Genomic DNA, 20,182 nt, shown 5'->3' with positions numbered 1-20,182 from the left:
AGTTTTACAGTTAAGCCTAGGGTAGGTTTGGTTAAGTGTTTTGTATGTTGGAGTTTTGTTCATGTGAAGAGCCATGAACAACATTGCTTTTGAAACATACTGAAGCACTTACTTGAATATTAAAATAAATTAGTTGTTAAATGTAGTTGTTCTGGACAGTGATATTAGGAAGGCTGTATTGAAACATTAACACAATTACTGAAATAAATTGATAATTGAATCAATTTTCTTTAAAGTAAAACTGAAATTTTCAGAAGTAGTGGCTCTTGAACATTGAAAACTTATACAGCCAATATACCCTCAGGATGATATATGGGTACACAAGTTATTTTGACCTTTGTGGTCTGGTGGGTAATGCATGCGTTTAGGTTCACCCGGAACGCGAGTTTGAGTCCATCGCATTCATCCAAAATATTTTTTTTCAGCGAGTGATTTGGTCAGGGCAGAAGTCTTGGCAAGAGGGAATAGATAGGGCGCCAATCCTAGTCCCTCTTTACCCAGCAGTAATTGGGTAACTGGTTGTTAACCAACTGGTGGAGGGTCGTGTTCCAGGGAAAACTAATAGAGTAAAGCCTACCAGGTTATCTTGAGGTTATCTTGAGATGATTTCGGGGCTTTTTTTAGTGTCCCCGCGGCCCGGTCCTCGACCAGGCCTCCACCCCCAGGAAGCAGCCCGTGACAGCTGACTAACACCCAGGTACCTATTTTACTGCTAGGTAACAGGGGCATAGGGTGAAAGAAACTCTGCCCATTGTTTCTCGCCGGCGCCTGGGATCGAACCCAGGACCACAGGATCACAAGTCCAGCGTGCTGTCCGCTCGGCCGACCGGCTCTCCTGCAGGAGCTATTTGAAGGAAAGCTCTCAGCCTGCTAACAGGAGGACTTTTACATGTTAGGATTTCTAAAGGTTGAGATGTGGGTCAGTCGGATGTCTTAAGGATTTCTCCTTCGCTATTAACTGATCCATATTTCCTTCGCTGGTTCCAGAGACTTGCAAGGCTTTATCACTACTGCCTCCGTCGTAAGACTAATATATAAGGAGTCTGAACGTCTTCTAAGTTTAGAAGTCTTATCGCTATTTTTTTTGGTCAATACCACGTCACTCAGAGGTCTGAAGTTTTGGCTGCTGATGCATAGGTCTTAAGACTAATTCACAAATAGGTCGAAAGTCTTGTAATGGTGTTTAGAAGGCTTATCACTGGTTCTTCGGTCGTAAGTCTTTCGTAGATGGCTAATACGTTGCCTCAGAGTTCCTGGTTTCAAGTCTTTCTGTAGATGCTCTAGTTTTTAAACATAAACATAAAAGTCTTATCGTGGGTTGACTCGAAAAGTATGAGGAGGAGGGGGGGGGGAAAGAGAAGGGTGGAGGGGGAGAGAGAGAAAGTGAAAGGGGGGAGAGGGAGAGAAGAAGGAAGAGAGAGGGAAGAGAGGCTGAAAAAAGGGAGAATGAGAGAGAGAGAGAGAGGTAACAGAAGAACCGGTCAGAATTGCAGAACTACACGGTCTCGCAACAGTGCATCTAATGCTGCAAACTAATTAATATTGCAAATGAATAGTTTGTAATTAAAAAAATGTGGTCTCGTGATAAATAGTCGTAATAATTATGTTTAAAGAGCCACCATTGACAATGCTCTTTCTTCATTAACTTGTAGCTATTTAAGCTGTTCTGGTTTAAGTGGAAGACCTACTTAAGCCTCCTACCTGATCTTGTTAAGCATCTTACCTGATCTTGTACTCAAGCATCCTGCCTCATCTCGCTCCAAAGCATCCTACCTGATCTCATTCCTAAACCTCTCAAGATATCTCTCTCATGCCAGATCGAGGAAGAGAAAGTCCCTCGGCCTTAGGGGAAGAGATGTGTCACTGCCACGTCCAGTAACCAAAGGCCTGTGCCGGACGGTATTCGAACCTGTGTCTGGGGGCGCCAGAGGGTCGTGTTTACCTCGTCCCGAGGAGCCAGAGCGAGAAGTAATGCCAGTTTTTAAACACACTTGCAAAAGTTAAATTCATTAGTGATATTTGTGGATGTCATAGGGGTGGAGGTAATGGGTAGGGGGGGGAGGGGTTGGGGAAAGGTTGAGTGAGGGGGGGAATAGAGGTGGGGGAGAGGTTGAATGAGAGAATGGAGTCATAAGAGGCGATGGGAGAAGGAGAGAGAAAGGAGGGGGTGCTGGGGAGGGGGTTGAGTGGATAGGGAGAGGCTGAGTGAGAGAGTGGGAAGGGGGTAAGTGGGTATGGGGAGAGGTTGAGGGAGGTAGGAAAGATAAATGAGAAAGAGGAAATGAGGGAAGGGGGAGAAAGGAAGGCAGGGAGTAGTGAGAGGGGGAGAGGGGTGGAGGTAGGGAAGCTGCATGGTTGGCTGACTTTCTGCAACTGAGTTGGAACCTTAGAGGAAGATGGCGGGGGGGGGGGGTGTAAGGGGAAGAAGCGGAGGAGGAGGAAAAGGCAGAGAAGGAAGAAGAGGGAGGCTGGATTAAAGATAAAGAAGAAGCACATGTGACGGAGTAATTATGAAGAGAAAACATTTCAAACAATTATCTGCAGGTCGTTAAGGTGGACCAGTTGTTGTTGTTGAAGAGGACGAGCGGGTCCTAGACAAGTGCGACCCTCCGCCTCCACACCTCCACGATGACACAACCTCCTGCTGGGGTTGCCCAACCACTTCAGCTGGACGGTAGAGCTTCATGCAGGTCAGCGTTCAATCCCCAACCGTCCACAAGTGGTTGGGCACCATTCTTTCCCCCCGTCCCATCCCAAATCCATATCCTGACCCCTTCCAAGGGCTATATAGTCGTAATGGCTTGGCGCTTTCCCCCCCTGATAGTTTCCCTTCCCTTCCTACTAGGGTTACTGGATCAGCCTGGCTGTGATGGCTGTATATGGCCCCTTGTGGGCTATGCAGACAGCCTCGCAGACCCAGGGAGGAATAACTCTCGAAATCATCCACGGGTAACCCACTGGTGATACCAGAACACTGATACTGACGAATCGTTCGTCTGGCGATGGTCTCCCGGCAGCCCTTGAGGTAAAGTCAGCAAGTGCGCGTGTTATCGTACGCCGGACGCGCCTTCGCCAGTCTTAAAATACCAGTAGTACTGTTTTTATTGTGTCAATCTCAGAGACAGTAAAAATAGACTTGTATTACTCCAGCTCTATCTTGCAGTCTTGGCTGAAAATCTATTTCTCAAGACTTAAATTTCCACCTTATTGGTGATTAAATTCCACTGATATTCCTGAACAACTGCTTCCAAAATGAAAATTTCTTTCGTTTAAATGTTAAAAACATTGTAGGAAATGTTCAAGAATTCTTCATCAATTTGAATTAATGTTTTGTCCAATAAAAACGACAATTTCGCGTATATAAATGAATAATATTATATATTAGAATTTTGTACATAGGCAGAGAAGAGAAGATCAACACACAACATGATTAGGTTCGAACAAGGTGTTTAGGTTCTGTTGGTTTAGGTTCAAATTATTAGTATTTGTAGTTCGAACATAAACCGAGAATGAAGCAGTGTTCGAGATAAGTTTGAATACAATCGGTTGTTAGTCAAGTGTAGAGCTTGTTTTCATTCATAGATGGTTTGAACTTTGGTTTTAATTGATGAGTACAGTGTTGATGATTACAGACAGTGTTGATGAGGACAGACAGTATTGATGAGGACAGACAGTATTGATGAGGACATACAGTATTGATGAGGACGGACAGTGTTGATGAGGACAGACAGTATTGATGAGGACAGACAGTGTTGATGAGGATAGACAGTGTTGATGAGGACAGACAGTATTGATGAGGACAGACAGTGTTGATGAGGACAGACAGTATTGATGAGGACAGACAGTGTTGATGAGGACAGACAGTATTGATGAGGACAGACAGTGTTGATGAGGACAGTGTTGATGAGGATAGACAGTGTTGATGAGGACAGACAGTGTTGATGAGGACAGACAGTGTTGATGAGGACAGACAGTATTGATGAGGACAGACAGTGTTGATGAGGACAGACAGTGTTGATGAGGACAGACAGTGTTGATGAGGACAGACAGTGTTGATGAGGACAGACAGTGTTGATGAGGACAGACAGTGTTGATGAGGACAGACAGTGTTGATGAGGACAGACAGTATTGATGAGGACAGACAGTATTGATGAGGACAGACAGTATTGATGAGGACAGACAGTGTTGATGAGGATAGACTGACTGACATCAAGAGTGATCAGTGTTTTTCAATCATAAATAGATGGGTTAACGGTTAAATTAACTAGCACAGGTTTGGTGTTAGGTATAAGGCATATTAACCAGGGAAGGGTTATTAAGGTCACCCCAAATGTGTCTTGACCAAACGGTGTGTACACCTTCCACCTGGATACAGTCCACCACTAAATTACACCCTCAGTGTATGTACACAGGGAAGCGGGGTATACCTCTCGCTCGACGAGCATTTAGCTAATGTTTATGAAGGTAGAGTAGGGAAGGGGAGTGGAGGCATGGAAGGGGGAGAGGGAGATAGAGAGGAAGAGGAGAAGGAAGGAAGAAAGGAAGGAAGGAAGGAAGGAAGGAAGGAAGGAAGGAAGGAAGGAAGGAAGGAAGGAAGGAAGGAAGGAAGGAAGGGAAGGATCCGTCTTGGATACAAATATCCATGGCGATTCGGAATGGAAACAACAGCTGAGCAGCGGAAGTTGCAGAATCTGTGGTGAGAGTGATGGACACCGCCTTGACCACTATCTACGTGAATGTGAACACCTGAGAGACATTAGAAATAAGTGTAGAATAATGAACCCCACATTGTGTTAGGAAAACACTATTTGTCAAATATTGATACTGTTCTTAAAAGATTTCCCTATTTTGCACTCGCAAGATAACGTAAGATCTTAAGAGTTGACAGATGTTAATCTTCTTGTTTGAGGAGCTGTTCACTTGATACAGTTAAGGAAGTCCCAGCTGTGTCTGGGTACACGTGACAGGATGAACAACCCAGCGGGTTTTCTTCCTATTGGGGAGTGTTGTGCATGCTGCTATGGCGGTGTGTCCACTCACAAGATGAATGGCGCTTGCACAATAAACTCGCTCCTCGGGGCAAAATTAGAATTTTAGGAAGGGATGGGGAGGCAAGGATGGGTTGAGACAAGGTGGTTATCTTGAGGTTATCTTGAGATGATTTCGGGGCTTTAGTGTCCCCACGGCCCGGTCCTCGACCAGGCCTCCACCCCCAGGAAGCAGCCCGTGACAGCTGACTAACACCCAGGTACCTATTTTACTGCTAGGTAACAGGGGCATAGGGTGAAAGAAACTTTGCCCATTGTTTCTCGCCGGCGCCTGGGATCGAACCCGGGACCACAGGATCACAAGTCCAGTGTGCTGTCCGCTCGGCCGACCGGCTCCCCGGTCAGGCAGGGAAGGGAAATGTAATAGAGTGAAAGGAGTTGGTTTGAGGGTAAAATGTGTAGGGAGGGTTGTAGGGTAGGGATTATTATTATTATTAACATCTTTATTGACAAAATTAATTACAATTTTGCCTAATCTGAGGATTTTGATAGTCTTATTAAAGTGAGGATAATGGTGGTATTCACTGTCACGCAGGACAGAGGGTCATACATAAGACAATAGGTCTAAACTGTAGGCTGAAGCACAGGGAGGGTCAGAAGTAGGGAGGTAAAGAAAGGCGGGGTAGCGAGCGTGAGAAAAGCCGATACAAGCGCCCAGCAATCCGCAGGTGACCCAAAAACTGACCTCTAACAGCCCGTTATCGCCATTGCAGTAGATTGCATCACGGGTGACCTTTGTCCCTCCTGTCACGCTCGCTTGAGGGTGAGTCCAATCACGCTTGAGGGGTCAATCAGCTCATGTTTCTCAATCAGGAATTAGGGTGAGGGGGGCTTTCCCAGGTGACCTGACCTCGCCCTCTGAGGTCTTCACGCAAGAACGAAAAACATGAACCTCTGAGTAATTGTAACCTGTGTCTACCTGTATCCACAATCTCTAACAATCGTATTGATAATGATAATAATGATTGTTGACCAGACCACACACTAGAAGTTGAAGGGACGACGACGTTTCGTTTCGTTTCGTCGACGACGTTTCGACAATCAACTTGAGAATGGTCCAGGACGGACCGAAACGTCGTCGTCCCTTCAACTTCTAGTGTGAGGTCTGGTCAACATACTTCAGCCACGTTATTGTGACTCATCGCCTGCATACTAATGATAGTTGTAATCCTTCTACCACCACAACAACTACTACAACTACTACTTCAGGTCATACCATGGCCTGAAGCCACACAGATGGCCATCTGGGACTGGGACTTAAAAGAAAATAGTTATGCATTGACCTGAGGGTTGATATCTGTAGAGGGGCCCAGATGGCCGCCTGGAGGCAGAGTGGGTGGCTGACAGCTGCCTTCTGCTGCTGTGTGTGTGTGTGAGGGGGGGAGACGGATCTCTCCTTCACCACCACCACTTCCTTCTTTATTCCCCCCTCTCTTCCTTCATTCCTTGCCTTCATTTCTATATCTCTTTCCTTCCATTCCTCTCGTTTACCTTCCGTCCTACCCCCTGACACCTCCCCCCGCCCCCCCCCCGCCGTGTTTTTGCTTTGTTTCCCGGGGGTGACAAGTCTGGTGTCAGAGGGTGCCACGGGGTGTCAGACGGGTGCCAAGTGGTGGCAGAGGGTGCCAAGTGGTGTCAGACGGGTGCCAAGTGGTGGCAGAGGGTGCCAAGTGGTGTCAGACGGGTGCCAAGTGGTGGCAGAGGGTGCCAAGTGGTGTCAGACGGGTGCCAAGTGGTGTCAGAGGGTGCCAAGTGGTGGCAGAGGGTGCCAAGTGGTGTCAGACGGGTGCCAAGTGGTGTCAGAGGGTGCCAAGTGGTGTCAGAGGGTGCCAAGTGGTGTTAGAAGGGTGCCAAGTGGTGTCAGAGGGTGCCAAGTGGTGTCAGAGGGTGCCAAGTGGTGTTAGAGGGGTGCCAAGTGGTGTCAGAGGGTGCCAAGTGGTGTTAGAGGGGTGCCAAGTGGTGTCAGAGGGTGCCAGGTGGTGGCAGAGGGTGCCAGGTGGTGGCAGAGGGTGCCAAGCAGTGGCAGAGGGTGCCAAGTGGTGGCAAAGGGTGCCAAGTTGTGGCAGAGGGTGCCAAGTGGTGTTAGAGGGTGCAACATGGTGTCATAGGGTGCCAAGATGTGTCAGAGGGTGCCAAATGATGTCAGAAGGTGCCAGTGGATACCAAGTAATCTCAAAGGGTGCAAATGTGATTCAAATAGAGACAAAGAGCACCAAGAGCTACAAAAATATACAAATAACTGCCTAAAATGCATATTATATATATATATATATATATATATATATATATATATATATATATATATATATATATATATATATATATATATATATATATATATTATTAAATATGACCGAAAAAGTAAGACTAATAATTCTAACACGAATTTTCTCGATCTTTCGTACTTTTCTTTTCACTGTTGGTGGTAATTCAAAAATCAATTCTCCAAAATTCATTTTTATTTCTAGTCTGACGCGACACTTGAGCGCGTTTCGTAAAACTTATTACATTTTCAAAGACTTTAGCTTACACATACACAACTGAATAGAACTTACACATCTTCGATTTGTTTATATCTACATTTGAGTGAGGTGGTATTAATCGCTGTTGGCATTTAGACTGCCCAGACAGGTACAAGAGGAGTGTTGTTAACGCTTATGTCGACCGTGCTCTCAGCCACAGCTCAGAATGGAAGCAAGTCGACGAAGAACTCTGCAGGGTAAGGCAGGTCCTAGTCAACAACGGCTTCTCCAATGGTTTCGTCGAAGACATCATAAGAAGGAAAGTGAAACGCCTTGCAACCTCTGAAGAGACAACTAACACAACACCTATACCCCCTATTAGACTATTTTACAGGAACTTCTTTTCAACAGCTCATAAAACGGAGGAAAGGGTCCTGAAAGATATTGTTAATAGAAACGTTATCCCTACAGACAAAAATCAGAAGATACAACTGACGATTTACTATAAAACCAGAAAAACGGCCAGCCTACTCATGAGAAACTCTCCAGACACAAAACAGAACGCTTTAAAAGAGACTAATGTCGTCTATGCCTTCAAATGCCCACTTGGGGACTGTAAGCTCCAAAAAAACCAGTATATAGGCAAGACAACAACATCTCTTTCTAGGCGTTTAACGATGCATAAGCAACAGGGCTCCATTAAGGAACATATAATCTCTTCCCACAACCAAACCATCGCCAGAGAAATCCTAGTAAACAACACAGAAATCATCGATAGCTACAGCGATAGCAGGCGGCTTGACGTTTGCGAGGCACTACACATCAAGAAGTCAACACCAGCAATCAACAGCCAATTATTGCACAACTATATTCTACCCACCTCAAGACTCCGCTCCAATATAGAAGCATCAAGAAATATGGACCAATAGGCTTTCTACAAACACTTCTATTCAATACCCATTGTTTCTGTTCTGTCTTGTGTTGATACTTTTAATACCCTATTAATATCCCCTGTTCTGTCTTGTGTTAATGCCACATCATCCTTCCCACCTCACTCAAATGTAGATATAATATCAGAGAGACGTAAGTTCTAATCAGTTGTGTATTTGTGAAAGTCTTTGAAAATGTAATAAGTTTTACGAAACGCGCCCGTGTCGCGTCAGACTAGAAATAAAAATGAATTTTGGAGAAGTGATTTTTTATTTACCTCCAACAGTGAAGCGTAATGTACGAAAGATTGAGAAAATTCGTGTTAGAATTATTAATCTTACTTTTTCGGTCATATTTAATAATATATGTCTACAGGAAAGACTGCTACCAAAATATACTAATATATATATATATATATATATATATATATATATATATATATATATATATATATATATATATATATATATATATATATATATATATATATATACACTACCCCTCGTCACCCCTTCATCCGTGGATTTAAAAGTCAGAGTGAGAGAGAGGGAGAGAGACAGGTGCATCCCAGCTAAGCTCTGAAGGGAAAGGGAAGGGGGGGGGAGGGAGGAGAGAGAAATGGGAGAGGAGAGGGTAGAAATGGGAGAGGAGAGGTTAAGAAAGGAGGAGGAGGAGAATGGGGAAGATGGGTGACCAGAAAATGAGATTGAGAAGGGGTGGATAGAAAGAAATAAGAAAGTATGGGAGGGTAGGAAGAGAGAGAAAGAGATGGAAAGGCGGTAGATGAAAATAAGAGAAAGAGTAAAGAAGAGAAGGCAGAGAGTGACTGAAAGAGGAAGAAGCAAGAGAAAGGAAAAGTAGAAGCCGAAAGAGATCAAATAAGTGACACAGGCGAAACAGCCAGAGGAACAGGGATATACAATCAAACGTGATGTGACTGAGAGAGAGTAGCTGAGTGAGTGAGTTGGTGAGTGCATGAGTGAATAGATGAGTGAGAGGGAAGAGGATGGGGGAGGGGGAGATGAGGTAGATACCTCAGGCGCGCGGAGTTCAACCCCCTTATTGACTCCTGTGATAGACAGCCCGCCTCTGTTCATCTATCTACTTCTTCTGTTCATCTATCTACTTCTTCTGTTCATCTATCTACTTCTTCTGTTCATCTATCTACTTCTTCTGTTCATCTATCTACTTCTTGTTCATCTATCTACTTCTTGTTCATCTATCTACTTCTTCTGTTCATCTATCTACTTCTTGTTCATCTATCTACTTCTTGTTCATCTATCTACTTCTTCTGTTCATCTATCTACTTCTTCTGTTCATCTATCTACTTCTTCTGTTCATCTATCTACTTATTCTGTTCATCTATCTACTTCTTCTGTTCACATATCTACTTCTTCTGTTCATCTATCTACTTCTTCTGTTCATCTATCTACTACTTCTGTTCATCTATCTACTTCTTCTGTTCATCTATCTACTTCTTCTGTTCATCTATCTACTTATTCTGTTCATGTATCTACTTCTTCTGTTCACATATCTACTTCTTCTGTTCATCCATCTACTTCTTCTGTTCATCTATCTACTACTTCTGTTCATCTATCTACGTCTTCTGTTCATCTATCTACTACTTCTGTTCATCTATCTACTTCTTCTGTTCATCTATCTACTTCTTCTGTTCATCGATCTACTTCTGTTCATCTATCTACTTCTTCTGTTCATCTATCTACTTCTGACGCTTGTCATCTACTTCTTACAAGTCTTCTCATCTACGTCTGAGGGGATCCCAGACGCGCCTTAATCGACTGTGCCACGACGTGGAAACGAAGGTTCGAACCCTCATAACGGCCCTTGTTTATTTGTTCATTTGAAGCATCAGGCTATTGTGATTTCTGTGTGCAACATCTGTTATTTTCCTGAAAGTTTGTGATCAAATTACAAGGGTAATTACAGCACTGAAATTAATGTTGCAGTGGCAGTTGCAACAGACAAACTTGGGCTGTTTCATTTGGATTATGTGTAACACGTTATCCTGGGGTCCCGGGATCGATCCCGGGCGTACAGCGAGAAACGATGGGCAGATGGGTTTCTTTCACCCTATGTCCCTGTTACCTAGCAGTAAATAGGTACCTGGGAGTTAGTCAGCTGTCACGGGCTGCTTCCTGGTGTATGTGTAGTGTTGAAAAAAAGTAGTAGTAGTAGAAACAGTTGATTGACAGTTGAGAGTCGGGCCGAAAGAAGCAGAGCTCAACCCCCGCAAGCACAACTAGGTGAATACAACTAGGTGGTACAGAGGTACAGCAGGTAACTTGTAGCCTGAGCCTAAGCCTAGCAGCAGTAGCATGTAGACGTCTGCTCACCTTACCGCGTGACGCACATAGTGGTATGATGGAACATACCACTATGATGGAACGACGCACTTAGATGGGACACTTCCTGCATAGTGGTATGATGGTAGACATAGGGAAAGTAGTGAAGATTTCCCTCTGTATTCCCAATTATATCACCGCCAGTAGAACTCCCCCAAAACAACCCCCATTTTAAGCTTTAACAGCACATACTATGGCAAACTCATCACCTCATGCAAACTCATCACCTCACCCCCAGGCCAACACAGGCTGGGACACACAGGAAACACGCCGACGTAATTACGGAGAGGAAGCATTAAACCAGTGTAACACTGAAACAGTTGGCCTATGGAGACAAGCATATGGGATATGGGGACGGAGGAAAGGCTTAGTGCCCATTCAATCAGACCCTTCGCGAGTGAACCCCACCTGTGTGTGTAGAGATATACGAGGTCTTTAGACATACCCTGACCCCATCAATGAGGATCTTATTATATCTGGTCCTGTTATATCTGGTCCTATTATATCTGGTCCTGTTATATCTGGTCCTATTATATCTGGTCCTATTATATCTGGTCCTGTTATATCTGGTCCTGTTATATCTGGTCCTGTTATATCTGGTCCTATTATATCTGGTCCTGTTATATCTGGTCTGGTTCAGGCACGACGCAGTTATGTCTCGAGGAGCGGAACTGGTGTTTGGGAGTCAGTTGTGAGAACATGTGTATGTCTTGAGTGTAAGGAGTAGGAGAAACACCTGTAGGAGCTCCACATGCTTGGGGAACACAAGAACTCTCAGGTACACTCAAGGTATACTCCAAATACACTCCAGGTGTACTTCCAGCTACACCATAGGGTGGTGTAGGGACCCATAGGTATGTGTATGGTTTGGGAATAACTTGTCTACACACTTAATACAAAGAGCTTTCAAGGTACTCAAACACGCAGTTAAGAGAGTGAGAGAGAGAGAGAGAGAGAGAGAGAGAGAGAGAGAGAGAGAGAGAGAGAGAGAGAGAGAGAGAGAGAGAGAGAGAGAGAGAGAGAGAGAGAGAGAAGGGGGGGGGGGAGAACGGAGTGAGGGGGAAGGAAAGAAGCACTTGAGGGGTTGATCAAAGGGGCAAGGAGAAGGGGAGACTGAAACACTCTAAGTGAGAGAAGGGGGGAGATGGAGAGTGAGGATATTTAGTCAGAGAGGGTAGGAGAGAGAGTGAGTGAAGAAATAGAGAGGAATAAAGAGAGCGTACAAGAAGTTCATGTACGAGACATGAAGAAAGTACTCTAACAGTACAGGGCGAGGTGTCTACTGGGAAACACGATCCAGAAATTGGACTACAAGGCCAATTTGATATCACAGAACAGCATAAGGCTCCCTTGCTGTTCTTTTTACCGCTAGGTAACAGGGGCATCAGGGTGAAATAAACTCTGCCCATTAGTTTCCGCCTCCACCTGGGATCGAACCCGGAACCTCAGGAATACGAATCCGAAGCGCTGTCCACTCAGCTGTCAGGCCCCACATACCACGCACACATACCACCACTGGTGCAATTGTTCGGACCCGTAGCCTCGAAGAAGAAAATAAAGAGTATTCACAGAAGACCTTGTGGATTCTCACTCTATATATATATATATATATATATATATATATATATATATATATATATATATATATATATATATATATATATATATATACTGGACCTGACTTGTTTAAGATGGACATAGAAGTCAGTTAAAGCGAGAACGGGTGACTAACATGGTGCCTGGTTGATGGAGGGACCGGGCTGGTCTGGAGGGGCGTGACATACAAGGACGTGAAGCCACTTCAAGGGGAATGTAGTTACTAAAGGAAGGAGTTATATTGGTATAGTCTGGGAGGATGTAGAGGCTTCGGAGTTACTTCCAAACAGGTGTGTGAGATTCCTGTGGAATTGTTAAGGCTACTCCTATAGAATTTATATGGCTATTCCTGTAGAATTCTTGAAGCTCTTCCTGTTGAATTACTGCGCCTATTCCTGTTGAATTACTGCGCCTATTCCTGTTGAATTACTGCGCCTATTCCTGTTGAATTACTGCGCCTATTCCTGTTGAATTACTGCGCCTATTCCTGTTGAATTACTGCGCCTATTCCTGTTGAATTACTGCGCCTATTCCTGTAGAAATGTTAAGGCTATAGACATTCAATAGGAGTCTTGATGTAAATAAAGACAGAAACATTGTTGGATTGACAGCATATGCGGGACAGTAATTGGCATACAGACAGGAGGCAGCTAATCAGAGACAGTCTGTCTGAGATTGGGACCGTTCGACACAGGTACAGACAGGGAACAATCGGGCCCCAGACAGTCAGTTCCAGACAGACAGACAGACAAGACAGTAGAGACAGACCTAAACAGCAGTTCAAAGAGAGTGAGAGAGACGGAAAGAGACACCCGGCCAGCAAGCTACAAGTCCCAGACTTAAGTCCTGTCTCACATATTTATCATTCACTAGATAAGACCTCTGAGGGAGCGGGAGTGACTTAAGGACAAGTGCCGTTGGCTCCTGGTGGTCGACTGGTAGCCACAGACTGGTCGACTGGTAGCCACAGACTGATCGACTTTATAAACTGGTCAACTGGTAGCCACAGGTCGACTGGTAGCCACAGATCGACTGGTAGCCACAGACTGGTCGACTGGTAGCCACAGACTGGTCGACTGGTAGCCACAGACTGGTCGACTGTATAAACTGGTCAACTGGTAACCACAGGTCGACTGGTAGCCACTGGTCGACTGGTAACCACAGGTCGACTGGTAGCAACTGGTCGACTGGTAGCAACTGGTCGACTGGTAGCAACTGGTCGACTGGTAGCCACAGATCGACTGGTAGCCACAGATCGACTGGTAGCCACAGATCGACTGGCAGCCACAGATCGACTGGTAGCCACAGATCGACTGGTAGCCACAGGTCGACTGGTAACCACAGGTCGACTGGTAGCCACAGATCGACTGGTAGCCACAGATCGACTGGTAGCAACTGGTCGACTGGCAGCAACTGGTCGACTGGTAGCCACAGGTCGACTGGTAACCACAGGTCGACTGGTAGCCACTGATCGACTGGTAGCCACAGATCGACTGGCAGCCACAGATCGACTGGTAGCCACAGATCGACTGGTAGCCACAGATCGACTGGTAGCCACAGATGGACTGGCAGCAACTGGTCGACTGGTAGCAACTGGTCGACTGGTAGCCACAGATCGACTGGTAGCAACTGAATTCCTTGCGACCTAAGGTGGCCCATTGAAACCTAGGTGATTTACTGATAAGTAATACAATTCCTATCACAGATGTGGTCATTGATTTGCCAATACTAACCAGTACTGTGGCGCAGCAGCTGGTCGTAAATAGGCACATGGGAGCCAGTCGACTGTTGTGGGCTGCATCCAGACAGGCTTCCTAACCCCCCGACAATGGGAAACCATACAGTTTCGTGTGTCCTGTATGGTCAGAGTTAGAAAGTTGTGACGTATACCTGGGGTATACGTATACCCCAGGTATAGTGGGGGTATACCTGGAGTATATACACCTGGAGTGGGTTCCCAGGACACCCCAGGCCTTGGTCATTAGGCCTTAGCCCCCCCCCCCCACACACACCTTCAGTGCAAGAGTTACAAATAAATTTAATGGAATACATGAAGAGATGACTGAAGCAAATTCAATCCACAGATAACACGTAACAAAGAACTGCAAATGAACCACAAAATGGCACAAAATAGCTTGGGGAAGGAAGGAAGGGTTTCGAAGCTGAAGTTCAACCCTGCAGCGCACATGTAGGTAAGCACATATAGGGGAGTAGACACGTCAACAGTCAACACACACATATCTGGTCAACAGGCTGTTATCCCACATGATCAACACATTGAGCCCAAACTGATCAACTAGGCTTCCAAAAGGCCAACTGTAACAGTGATCAACAGATCACTATCGCGCCAGATACACTCGCGGCTCCACCGTGAAAATAACGGATCGACGCAGCTTGATATGACGTATGAGAAAAACAGAATAGGTGAAGAGGGAAGGATACAAAATTATGTCTATAATTTAATTTAGCGAGTTAATAATGCTAGGACACTCACGTAGTTATTAAGCCTGTCCGCTCAGCCGGTGGCTAAGCGGACAGAAGCACTGGACGCGTAGATCCTGTGGTGTCGGGTTCGATCCCGGGCGCCGGCAAGAAACAATGGGTTTCTTTCACCCTGATGCTCTGTTACCTAGCAGTAAACAGGTACCTGGGAGTTAGTCAGCTGTCACGGGCTGCTTCCTGGGGGGTGTAGACCTGGTCGAGGACCGGGCCTGCGGGGACACTAAGCCCCCGAAATCACCTCAAGATAAGCCTCGCGTGGTTAAGACTCGTAGCAACCGAGTACTCTGTGGTCGCAGGCCCTGGATAACTCCACTACGGGCTCACCATAGCCCGTGCTACCTGGAACGAAGTTCCAGGTAGCGAATCTTTAACAACAGCAGGCCTGGAAACCCGCTTCTCAAGGGCCATCTTTTACACTCATCCTGGAAGGCATTTAGCATTGTTTCCAGGTTCAGCGGGAGCAGGAAAATGTCCTGGAACGAGTGTGGTTGACCTTGAAGAGTGGGAGATAAGCATAGTAATCCCGTTGGCCAGGCTCCGTGCTCGCCCTCTCATGGAGACCTCTTCTTGCCGTGGGAATTTGACTGGAAAATGATGGGTTGTTGACAGAGAACTCGGTGGTGGTTTTTGACTGACGGATCATGTGAGTGGTGGTGTGTGCGTGTTGGTGGTAGTGGTTGTTGATAGTGTGGTTTGTGGTGGTGGTTAGTGATGGTGTTGTTGGGTGGTGGGTGATGGTGCTCCTGGGTGGTGAGTAATGAGTAACTCATCACTCAACATCTTCCTTTAATTCGTCACGGATATAACGACATAATTCCCCCGCTAAGATTGGTTTGTTAGAGCGTTACATAGTTAAGACTCTCTCCCACCCCTCCCACTCTCCCCTCCCACCTCTCCCATCCTCCCTATATAACCTCTCGTTCCGGGCTCACCTTACACGGCACCGCTCCTGTGCCAGGTAAGTCCACTACGGGCTCACCATAGCCCGTGCTATTTGCCCCGCTCTTGTGCCAGGTAAGTTACGGGCTCACCATAGCCCGTGCTACTTGGAACTTTTTGTTCTGAGTAGCTGAATCTTAAACAACAACAACAATGGTCACCAGTTAGGTGTTAAATACTGAGGATATTTCTTGTGTACAATCTGTTGGCGTAATTGGTAATTATTATAATGTAATTATAGTAATGTAATGTTGTTCAATAGTGTAAGGTCGAGTGTCTTTGTCTCATACAGGACAATCACCTGATTTTAGCAAATAACCTGATTTTAGCAAATAACTAATATATTCCCTATCACTCAGTCTCAACTTCTCTAACCATATGTCTTTCTCTCTCCATACCTAAGTAATTGATCAGCTATTATGATCCCCCCCCCCCATACACACAGGAGGCACTGAAATACAGACCAGTGTCCCTAACTTGCACACCATGCCGTGTGAAGATTGTGCGAAAAAAACTAGTGGAATATCTGGAGCGGAAGAACTTTGCATCACAACATCAGCATGGGTTCAAGGATGGCAGATCATGCCTCACAGGATTGATTGAATTCTATGACCAGGCAACAAAAATCAGGCAAGAAAGAGAGGGCTGGGCAGACTGCATATTTTTGAATTGCCAGAAAGTCTTTGTCACAGTACCACATAAGAGACTAGTGCACAAACTGGAGATGCAGTCGGGAGTGAAAGGGAAGGAACTCCACTGAATAAGGGAGTACCTAAGCAACAGAAGACAGAGTCACTGTGAGGGGGGTGAAGTCTCGGAGTGGTGAGACGTCACCAGTGGAGTCCCGCAGGGGTCAGGTCTTGGACCTATACTGTTCCTGATATATGTAAATGATCTTCCAGAGGAAATAGACTCGTTCCTCTTAATGTTTGCGGACGATGCAAAAATTATGAGGACTAAAACGGAGGAAGATAGTATGAGGCTACAAGATGACCAAAACAAACTGAATGAATGGTCCAACAAGTGGCTACTTAAGTTCAACCCAAGTAAATGTAAGGTAATGAAACTAGAAGGAAATAGAAGGCCAGACACTGGATACAGAATGGGAGATGAAGTCCTTCACGAAACGGACAGAAAGATCTAGGAGTTGATATCACACCAAACCTGTCTCCCGAAGCCCACATCAAAAGAATGACATCGACGGCGTATGCAAGGCTGGCTAACATCAGAACTGCCTTCAGAAACTTGTGTAAGGAATCTTTCAGAACCTTGTATACCACATATGTAGGGCCAGTCCTGGAGTATGCGGCCCCAGCATGGAGCCCGTACCTTGTAAAGCACAAGACGAAACTAGAAAAAGTTGAGAGGAATGCCACCAGACTAGTCACAGAACTAAGAGGCATGAGTTACGAGGAAAGGCTGAAGGAACTGCACCTCACGTCGCTGGAAGACAGAAGAGCTCTGGGAGACATGATCACCACATACAAAATTCTCAGGGAAATTGACAGGGTAGACAAGGATGGATTATTAAATACGGGTGGTACACGCACAAGGGGACACAGGTGGAAGCTGAGTACCCAAATGAGCCAGAGACATTAGTAAGAACTTTTTCAGTGTCAGAGTAGTTGACAAATGTAATGCATTAGGCAGTGATGTGGTGGAGGCTGACTCCATACACAGTTTCAAATGTAGATATGATAGAGCCCAGTAGGCTCAGGAACCTGTACACCAGTTGATAGACAGTTGAAAGGCGGGACCAAAGAGCCAGAGCTCAACCCCCGCAAGCACAACTAGGTGAGTACACACACACACACACCCACACACACACACACACACAAACACACACACACACACACACACACACACACACACACACACACACACACACACACACACACACACACACACTAGCACACTAGCTAGTTTTCTTACTAGCTCTGCTGGTAAGAAAAGGCTGGGATTTTGAGGAGATGGATATTCAGGGCTGTGAAGGTTTCAGTGACTACATAGCAGGTACTGTAACAAATGGAGGGAAAAAAATTATAGTCGCAGTCATATATAATCCACCACCAAATGACAGAAGACCTAGACAGGAATATGATAGAAACAACATGGCCACCATTAACATAATAGAAAGAGCAGCTTCTGTTGCTAGCAGGAATGGATCTGGACTACTAATTATGGGAGACTTCAACCATGGGAAGATAGATTGGAAGAACAGAGACCCGCATGGAGGACCAGAAACATGGAGAGCTAAGCTGCTGGACGTGGCAACAAGAAACTTTCTAAGCCAGCATACCAAAGAGCCAACAAGAATGAGAGGAGAAGATGAACCAGCAATGCTTGATTTGATATTTACCCTAAATGAATGGGATATAAGGGAAGTTAAGATGGAAGCGCCCTTGGGAATGAGTGACCACAGTGTATTGAACTTTGAGTACCTGGTAGAGCTAGGACTTATCTCCCCCCAAAAAGAACTAGGAATCAAAAGGCTGGCATACCGAAAGGGGAATTATGAACAGATGAGAAGTTTCCTAAGTGAATTACCTTGGGACACAGACCTCAGAGACAAGTCTGTACAGGGTATGATGGACTATGTTACCCAAAAGTGTCAGGAGGCAGTAAACAGGTTCATCCCGGCCCAAAGGGAAAAATCCGAGAAGCAACAAAAGAATCCATGGTATAATAGGGCATGTATGGAAGCGAAGAAACTGAACAAGAAGGCGTGGAGGAACTTCCGGAATAACAGAACACCAGAAAGCCGGGAGAGATACCAGAGAACCAGGAATGAGTACGTCAGGGTGAGAAGAGAAGCAGAGAAAATTTTTGAAAATGATATAGCAAACAAAGCCAAGACCGAACCAAAGCTACTCCACAGTCACATCAGAAGGAAAACAACAGTGAAAGAACAGGTATTGAAACTTAGAACAGGCGAGGACAGGTATACAGAGAATGACAGAGAGGTGTGTGAGGAACTCAACAAGAGGTTCCAGGAGGTCTTCACAATAGAACAGGGTGAGGTCACTGTGCTAGGAGAAAGGGAGGTAAACCAGGCGGCCTTGGAGGAGTTCGAAATTACGAGAGAGGAGGTCAAGAGACACCTGCTGGATCTGGATGTTAGCAAGGCGGTTGGTCCAGATGGGATCTCACCATGGGTACTGAAAGAGTGTGCAGAGGCACTTTGCTTGCCACTCTCCATAGTGTATAGTAAATCACTAGAGACGGGAGACCTACCAGAAATATGGAAGACGGCGAATGTGGTCCCAATATACAAAAAGGGCGACAGACAAGAGGCACTGAACTACAGGCCAGTGTCCTTGACTTGTATACCATGCAAGGTGATGGAGAAGATCGTGAGAAAAAACCTGGTAACACATCTGGAGAGAAGGGACTTCGTGACAAATCGCCAACATGGATTCAGGGAGGGTAAATCTTGCCTTACAGGCTTGATAGAATTCTACGATCAGGTGACACAGATTAAGCAAGAAAGAGAGGGCTGGGCGGACTGCATTTTCTTGGATTGTCGGAAAGCCTTTGACACAGTACCGCATAAGAGGCTGGTACATAAGCTGGAGAGACAGGCAGGTGTAGCTGGTAAGGTGCTCCAGTGGATAAGGGAGTATCTAAGCAATAGGAAGCAGAGAGTTACGGTGAGGGGTGAGACCTCCGATTGGCGTGAAGTCACCAGTGGAGTCCCACAGGGCTCTGTACTCGGTCCTATCTTGTTTCTGATATATGTAAATGATCTCCCGGAGGGTATCGATTCATTTCTCTCAATGTTTGCGGACGATGCTAAAATTATGAGAAGGATTAAAACAGAAGAGGACTGTTTGAGGCTTCAAGAAGACCTAGACAAGCTGAAGGAATGGTCGAACAAATGGTTGTTAGAGTTTAACCCAACCAAATGTAATGTAATGAAGATAGGTGTAGGGAGCAGGAGGCCAGATACAAGGTATCATCTGGGAGAGGAAATTCTTCAGGAGTCAGAGAAGGAAAAAGACTTGGGGGTTGATATCACGCCAGACCTGTCTCCTGCAGCACATATCAAGCGGATAACATCAGCGGCATATGCCAGGCTGGCCAACATACGAACGGCATTCAGAAACTTGTGTAAAGAATCATTCAGAACTTTGTATACCACATATGTCAGGCCAATCCTGGAGTATGCAGCCCCAGCATGGAGTCCATATCTAGTCAAGGATAAGACTAAACTGGAAAAGGTTCAAAGGTTTGCCACCAGACTAGTACCCGAGCTGAGAGGTATGAGCTACGAGGAGAGACTACGGGAATTAAACCTCACTTCGCTGGAAGACAGAAGAGTTAGGGGGGACATGATCACCAC

The 20,182-nt window shown here is 45.6% G+C and overlaps 1 protein-coding gene across 1 annotated transcript; it reads right to left on the bottom strand.

The window, feature by feature from the left end:
- Positions 1-13,510: 13,510 nt before the first annotated feature.
- On the bottom strand, positions 13,511-15,309 carry LOC138353850 (uncharacterized). The gene is made up of 2 exons (XM_069307278.1): positions 15,226-15,309; positions 13,511-14,044 (listed from the first exon to the last, which is right to left on the bottom strand). The coding sequence occupies exons 1-2, from the start codon at positions 15,307-15,309 to the stop codon at positions 13,511-13,513; spliced, it is 618 nt and encodes a 205-aa protein (XP_069163379.1).
- Between the last annotated feature and the right edge of the window lie 4,873 nt (positions 15,310-20,182).

Source organism: Procambarus clarkii, chromosome 60 (assembly GCF_040958095.1).
Source record: "Procambarus clarkii isolate CNS0578487 chromosome 60, FALCON_Pclarkii_2.0, whole genome shotgun sequence".
Taxonomy (NCBI): domain Eukaryota; kingdom Metazoa; phylum Arthropoda; class Malacostraca; order Decapoda; family Cambaridae; genus Procambarus; species Procambarus clarkii.
This window is presented reverse-complemented; position numbering and strand designations above follow the sequence as displayed.